The sequence below is a fragment of the Helobdella robusta genome (assembly GCF_000326865.2).
Source record: "Helobdella robusta unplaced genomic scaffold HELROscaffold_7, whole genome shotgun sequence".
NCBI classification, from domain to species: domain Eukaryota; kingdom Metazoa; phylum Annelida; class Clitellata; order Rhynchobdellida; family Glossiphoniidae; genus Helobdella; species Helobdella robusta.
The window spans coordinates 1,774,019-1,782,682 of NW_008705398.1; the positions used below are offsets into that span (position 1 = coordinate 1,774,019).

General features: G+C 32.0%; 1 protein-coding gene across 1 annotated transcript in view; it reads right to left on the reverse strand.

The window, feature by feature from the left end:
• HELRODRAFT_164804 (hypothetical protein) overlaps positions 1–2,398 on the reverse strand; it is a gene marked incomplete at both ends in the record, with an annotated part of 8,626 nt that extends 6,228 nt beyond the window's left edge. Inside the window, 4 exons of the mRNA XM_009030765.1 lie at positions 490–558; positions 1,205–1,261; positions 1,679–1,825; positions 2,368–2,398. Of these exons, the coding sequence (XP_009029013.1) occupies positions 490–558; positions 1,205–1,261; positions 1,679–1,825; positions 2,368–2,398 (304 nt within the window). The remainder of the gene's footprint in view (positions 1–489; positions 559–1,204; positions 1,262–1,678; positions 1,826–2,367) is intronic.
• Positions 2,399–8,664: the final 6,266 nt, after the last annotated feature.

Genomic DNA, 8,664 nt, shown 5'->3' on the forward strand with positions numbered 1-8,664 from the left:
GGGTAGGATTCTTGCAGGTAAGTTTTGAACTCTTTGAACAGATCTGTAGGACGGTCATTAATTTCGTGTTTAATCATATTAAAAATAAAATGCTCGATATATATATATATATATATATATAGAGAGAGAGAGAGAGAGATAGAAAGAAAGAGAGAAAGAAAGAAAGGGAGAAAAAAGAAAGAAAGAAAGAAAGAAAGAAAGAAAGAGAGAAAGAGAGATTGAGAGAGAGGGGGAGAAAAACAGAGAAAAAGAAAGACAGACAGAGAGAAACAGAGAGAGAGAGAGAAACAGAGAGAGAAAAAAGGAGAGAAAACAAAAGAAAGAGAGAGAGAAAGAAAGAGAGATTGAGAGAGAGGGGGAGAAAAATAGAGAGAAAGAAAGACAGACAGACAAACAGAGAGAGAGAGAGAGAGAAAGAGAAAGAGAAAGAGAGGCATACAGAAAGAGAAAGAATAAAATTATTTGAATCGAAACAAGTATTAATTTTACATTCGCGATCTTCAACGGTCAGGTCGGTAAAATCATGCTGTCCGATGTGTCGGTACTCTTGATTTTCTCCTGGAGATATATTTTTTTGTAATCCATTTTATTCACAAATATTTGAATATTTACAAATATTCACAAATATTTAAATATTTGAGAAAAAATTATTTGAGAATTTTTTTTTATTATTATTTATTATTTCATAATTATTGTTTATCATCATATTGTTAAATAAATTACGTTAAAGTATAATATTTTTTTTATATTTACAATTGTTTAAGGTTAATGATTTTTGTTTGTTCTTATGCTAAGTAGAGAATTTAATTAATTAATTAATTCATTTGTTCGTTCGTTCATTCATTCATTCATTTATTCATTCATTTGTTCGAACGATATTAAAAAGATGTTATCACTTTTATTTTTCTTCATCATCATCATCGCCACCATCATCATCACCACCATCATTCCATCATCATCACAACCGTCATCATCATCATCATCATTACCTTCATCACCATCATCATCACACCATCATCACCACCATCATCATTCCTATCATTATCATAATCGTCATCATCATCACTATCTTCATCACCATCATCATTATCATCATCGCCATCATTGTCATTTTATTATAATTCTATCATTCTCCTCTTCATCATCATCAGCATCATCTAGCTTGAGACCAAAAACTATAAATAGAAATTGGATTTAAATTTACTTTGCTCCGGAGAGACCCATCTCCAGTCGAAGGTATCCCAGAAGCTCGCGGACACTTCTTCCATGGGAAAATCAATGATTAACATGGATTTATTTTTCAATAAATACAAAATATATTTTTAAACATTTTATTGGTTACATATATTTATTTTTATAATTATATATATATTTTTTTAGAGAAGAACATGGATTTATTTTTCAATAAATACAAAATATATTTTTAAACATTTTATTGGTTACATATATTTATTTTTATAATTATATATATATTTTTTTAGAGAAGGCGCATTAAAATTATTTATATTATATATATATATATATCTCCTTCTCTCTGTCTGGATCTATCTATCTCTCTGGCTCTCTTTTCTCTCTCTGGCTCTATTTTTCACTTTCCTTCTATACCTCTAACTCTCTCTTTCTATATATATATATATATATATATATATATATATATAATTATATTTAGGATTCAGACTCTTAGTTGTAGAGTTGTTTAGGAAAGTCACAGCATTGGCAGTTGTTTCACAGACTTTCCTAAACAACTGTATGTCCGACTGTACATATCTGAAAGTCTGAATCCTAAATTTACCCCGAAAATGCGGGGCTAAAAGTTGTGACTTTCCTACAAATTTATTTATTTATATATATAATTTGTTTATATTATTATTTATATAAATATAAAATAAATGAGAAAATCAGTAATAACTAAATTTAATATAATTAATAATAATTAATTTAATATATCTTACCTTTCTCAAACTGGGAGGTTAGATTCAATGTTTTAACTAAGAGACGATCGACAGAAGAAAAGAAAATTTAATTAATTAATTATTTATTTATTTAATCATTTGATTAATCATTTAATTATTAATTAATTTATTTATTGACACGTAAGTATCTTATATCAACCTTTTAAATTGTATCAAATGAAGGTAGCGTTGTATCTAAGATTTTTGTAACTACTTCGTGGTAGGATTGAAAGACTAGTAGCAGTAATCGGTGCTAAATTACTACTTAAATACTGAACTTCGAACAAGCACTGTTGATTTAGATACTCAACATTTGAGTATTTCGTAAAAATTTTGAAACACTCATTTAAAAACTTCCAAACATGCTCACACCTCAAGCCTTCACCAAATTAAAAAGTTCATTCAACTCCCTCACTTGGGTTTCCGTAGACAACCAGAGCCGTCATCATCACCACCATCATCGTCATCATCTTCTCCATCATCATTTTATTATAATATAATAATAATAATTATTATTATTATTATATTATTACCAGTATTACTTGATAAAATAACTTTATGGAATCAAACGAACTTTTATTTTTTGAACATTCACAGCTCCATCTGCCCGCTTATATAGAGAAAAATGAACAAATCACACACACACATACACGTTGGTATAGATACATATTTTATAGATACACTCACTAACATACACACACACACACACACACACACATACATACATACACACATTTATATATAATTCTAAGTTTCTGGTTTATATAGAAAACCTATTCCTAACTATTTTCAGAAATAAGGGTTTCAAAATTATCATAATTACTCTTGATAGTACGGCCATAAAATAATTTCGATTTCAGTTTAACTCATAAAGTTTAAACTTTTCAAAGAAGTCATTTCAACTAAAATCAATCGGAGGATACAGACACTCACGCACACACACACACGCACATACACACACCACACACACACGCACACATATGGAGTATATCGACGACTTAGTTCATCAATGAGTTTTAATGTAAGCAGAGTCCCAGCAGTTAACAATATACCCCTATCCTTGCTACTCGAAAATGGTGAAAACTTTTGCCAGGCAAGGTTAGAGTGTTGGTCTGTCAACTCTATCAAATGTCTTTGTCAAATCAGCTGAAATGAAAGGGACCCCTTACTTCTACTTTCGACATTTCTATTGCAGTTGCCTGGCAGTAATAATTATATTAATACGTCAGTTGTAATGCGCCTAGCTGGAAAACCACATCGACCTTACCAGAAAATTTTTAAATTGTTGACATGTTTCGATCCCTACATTGCCAATACATTTTTAAGTATAGAGGGACGGGAGACTATTCGGTTATCACCTTTCTTAAAATATATGTAGGTGCATTTGTCTCTGAACTCCTGAGAAACCGAACGTTCCAGCACATACGCTGTAAGACTCCTCCTAACCTTTCTCTGAAAAACTAATCCACAGTTTTTTTTTACAGTTTCTCAGTCAGTCATGATATCCAATTTGGATGCTATCTAGATGTTGACCGTGAGATGACTAATTATCTTTCTCTTGCCAACAATGGGACATTTCAAAATCGTTAGGGTTATTTTAAGAGGTCAAACCTCGTGAAAAAAAATCCACACATAATTTAAAAAAATTTCATTCTTGGCCATTATTTGCGTTCATTTGAAACGAGCAGATCAGTATTTTACACAAAACAAGCATTTAAATAAACTGGCTAGCTTCTTCTACAGGTAAGTTACTGCCACTGCTTCTCTTACTTAGCTTGGTGGTGGTGATGACGATGATGATATGATATATCTGTGTGTGTGTGTGTGTGTATGTGTGATGTGTGTGTGTTTAAACCTAGTTTTAAACCTAAAACCTGCATATTTGTTTTTTCGAATGGTAATGAAGTGAAGTTCTATGTATGGATAATGCTGAAAATCCGTGGAATATAAAAACATACATACGCTATACAAATATACATACCCATATACATGCATAAACACGCCCATACATACAAACATACATTCATTCATACATACATACATACATACATACATACATACATACATACATACATACATACATACAAACAAACAACAATACTTACATACACATATACATACATACACACACACACACACACACACACACACACACACACACATGTATACAAACAAACAAACATATATACATACAAACAAACAAACATACACACACACACACATTCATACATAACAATAAACCTAAAAATATGATTAGCGCAACGAAGTAATTATTTCCGAATAACTGAGAAATTTTTTCGAACTGAAATTATAAATGAAACATAATTGTGAATTCAAAAGAATAAAATAATTTAATAAATACTTAAACGCAATAATGAATCACGAAAAACGATGTGAATCTATTTCCCAGAACTTCAAAACTTCTGGGAACGAATTGAATCGTTAAATGTGTGTACGTTGTGTGTGTATTTTTCAAACGACCGATTGAAGCATAGAATTTTCGATATATTCTTCCATCATGATTCGGTTGGGGGGAGAAGGCAAACCCGCCCCAGCCACCCTAGAACCACCACTTGGTAGTTGATTTCAGGTTAAACTGTCACACCTCTTGTTACCCTACTCAATTGAAGTAATTAAGTTATAATGTAAATTTAATTGATTAATTAATTATTAGCATTATATTTTGATATATCCTCATTTTTTCATTTATAAACCGTACGATCTAGGTTGAGGATTTTTTTCAATTTAAAATTATTTGGCATCTGAGGTTTAAAATTTTGTGGTTTTTATCCTGCAATATAATATAAATTTATCCTGCAATATAATATAGAATTTATATAATATAATAAATAAATAGAATATAAATATTATTTAATATATTAAAAATATAATTATAATATAATAAATTTAAAAAAATTATAATTGATTCACTGCTACAATTTCATGCTTAACGACTCGAACGATTACCTTATCAAATTACTCACAAGTTTTCAGTTGAGTTTGTGAACCAATTTATTTGAATTTTCGTATAAAATAAAATTATCTTAATAAAAATTCACGATGCTACTGAAATATTAAATATCAGAATCAAATCATAATCCTAATTAATGCCGATTTTATAATAATACTAATAATAATGATGATCATAATAATAATCCTAATAATAAAAATAAAAAATAATAATAATGCATTGAATTATTAATGCATTAATAATAATAATGCATTTAATGTAAAAATAGTGTGCATGCACTGAGTATATTTATTGGTTGAAGAGAAATAGTTTCAGTTTTAATCACATAAAAACCAAAAAATTTAACATCAAATACTCCAGAGGTCCGTTGTACTCTATAGCATCATCATCGTCGTCGTCGTCATCTTCCACATCGTCTTTATTATTTTCATCATCATCACACCATCATTATCATCGTTATCTTCTTCATCATCATAATCATCATCTTCGTCCTCATCACCATCCTGTTGTCGTCATCATCCTTAGCAACACCAACCCCATAATCGTCATCATCAACCCTAATAACATCAGGATCATTACTGTCATTATCACCATTTTCTTCATAGTTATCATCATCTTCTTCATCATCATCTTCATCTTCTTCTTCATTGTCCTTTTCTTCTCCTTCATCAGCATTGACAACAGCATCCCTGATAGCTCCTGGAACAGCTGCAGCGTTGTAAGTTTTTTCCTCCCCTTCTTCTTGATGTACATCGTTGTCCACATCCGCCATGAAAATTTCCTCACTTCTGCATTTAACTTCGGACGCCTTCCGAGTTAAATGCCTCAATCTTATTCTTATTTTTGACCACCACCCTCCGTAATTTTCCGTCTTTTCAGTTTTCTTTTAACTTTGTTTTGTTGTGTATAGGCAGGGGGGTCATTTCAGATTTTGGTTGGGGGGGCGAACATATGTGGTCTATGACTTAGTGTGTAACACACACACACACACACACACACACACACACACACACACACACACACACACACACACACACACACACACACACACACACACACACACACACACACACACACACACATATATATATATATATATATATATATATATATATATATATATATATATATTTCATTTCAAAGTTTTATTCATAATCAACAACATATCAAATAAGTGAATAAAAGTTATGAAGTTGAATATACGGAGACCGAATAAGACTGTTTGTCTTGTGGTGGCCACCGCTGGTAGATACATGAATAGTTAATGAAATAAAATAAGGAAAATAACTGAAGCAGAAAGATAATTGAAGATAAATAAGTAAATGTTCGTGTCATACATATATAGACATATAACTATGTAAATGTTCGCTCAGTACATATATAAACACATAAATGTTTAACCATACATAAAGACCATTCATCCGTATCATTTGTTCTAACGTATTCTTAATATAGTATTAGGTGGTGGAGTCGAGATCCAGTGTCAATAAAAAAGCACGGAATTTTGACTTGAAATGTTGTAGGTTTATGATGGCTCTTAGATGGGGAGGTACAAGTTCTGTCCAAATTTTAGGACCTGTTATTTTTATGCTTGTCTGGATTAATTTGAGGCGAGTTTTGTAGATATAGAAGAGAGGGGTGTGTCTAGTGGTTGTAGATTGAACGGAGTTACTTAATGTGTAAAAATTGATAAAGTGAGGTGGGAGAAGATTGTTGATAAATTTAAAAACGAATAAAGCAGAGTAGTAAAGACAGATGAAGTTAAGTGGTAAAATTTTTTTTGCTAGGAAGAAGGGTTTAGTATGAGAATCGGGTTTGAGGTTAAAAATTAAACGTATTGATCTTTTTTGGGAGAGTATTAAGTTATTCAGGTGGCTTTTTGGACTATTTCCCCATAGTGTGATGCAGTAGGTTAGATAAGGGTAGATGAATGTGTAATAAAGCGTGTGTAGGGCAGAAAGAGAGAGTTTATATTTGATTTTGTAGAAGATGCCTGTGAGTTTGTTGATTTTGTCTGAGGTAGTTTGTAGGTGAGAATTCCATGAAAGATTTTCTGTGATGGTGATTCCAAGAAATTTGGTTGACAGGTTTAGGTTAGGAGCTTGGTTGGTGAGTATTTTTGGGCCAAAAATAATGTATGCACATTTCGAATAATTTATGATTAGTTTGTTGTTGGATAACCAGTTAGAGTATTTTTGGAGTTCAAGATTGATATGTTCAGAGCAATCTGGTAGGTTGTTGGATGTAAAAAGAAGGTTGATGTCGTCTGCGAACAATACGCATTTGGTTGAGGGCGAAACATTGCAGAGGTCATTTATGTAGATAGAAAAAAGAAGGGGTCCTAGTATGGATCCTTGGTGGTACCCCGTGATGAATAGGAGCGTGCTTTGAATTGATGTTGCCCATGGAAACATATTGTGTCCGTGATAAAAGATAGCTTCTCATCCAGTTGTGAGCTGTGCCGTAATGATGTAGTTTGGATAGGAGTATTTTGTGATCGATGACATTGAAGGCTTTGGATAAGTCCAGGAAAATGCCAATAGAAAGATTTTTGTTATTCATTTCATTTAGTATATGCTGAGTGAAGTAAAGAATAGCAAGCTCAGTTGAGTGATTGGTTCTGAATCCGTATTGGTTGTTGCAGATAGTATTGTTGAAGCAGAAGAAATTAGAGAGTCTTTTAAAGAAAAGTTTTTCAAAAATTTTTGACAGCGGGGAAAGAATGGAGATGGGTCTGTAGTTGTTAATGTCATCTTTGTTTCCTTTCTTGAATACTGGTATGATTTTGGCTATTTTAAATGAGTCAGGAAAGATTCCAGTGCTTAGTGATAAGTTGAAGATATGATTAAGTGGTGATATGATAGAGAAAATTATGCTTTTGATAAGGAACATGTTGAGTCCATCGTCTGCATAGCTCTTTTTGTTTTTCTAAATATTAACAGTAGTTAACATTTCTTGTTCAGTAACAGGATATAGACAAATGGAATGGGGTGTGGATGGGCTCATAAAATCTGTAGGACTACCATAGCTGGGAGGTTTGTTTGAGAGTAGTTGGCTAGCGATTTTTGCAAAGTGGGAGTTGAGAAGGTCACAAATTTATTGTTTATTTTCAATTGCTTGGTTGTTGATAGTTAGTTTGGTGATTGATGAGTTAGGAGGTTGCTTGTTTAAAATTTCTTTGATAGTGTTTCATTTTTGTCCAACATTGTTATGTGCGTCTTCAAGTTTGTTAGAGAAGTAGTCTCGTTCAGTTTTTCGTTTAATAGATGTGAACATGTTTCTGAAGCTTTTGTAGGTGGCAATGTTGCGGGTGGTTGGATATTTAAGGCTTATGATGTATAGTTTGTTTTTCTTTTTTGCAAACTTAGAATGTTGTCATTGATCCAGCATTTTTTCTTTTTGTTTTTGACGGGACGGAGGGGGGCAAAAGTGTCTAGAGAGTGAGTTAAGATAGTATTCAAAACAGAGCAGCAGTCGTTGACATTTTTTAGAGAAGTCAAAAAATTCCAGTTGTAGTTCGATAAGAAATTGTTGATGTTGTTTATAGATTCTTCAGTTAGGTTTCTGAAGTGCTTAATAGGGGCATGGTTTGAGATTTCTGATTTGGAAGCGATGGCGAATATAGGGAAATGGTCAGATATGTCAGACAGTATTATTCCAGATAAGTGAGAAGTTAGGTTGTTAGTAAAGATATTGTCGATGAGTGAGCAAGAAGAAGTTGAGATGCGAGTAGAGGAGGTA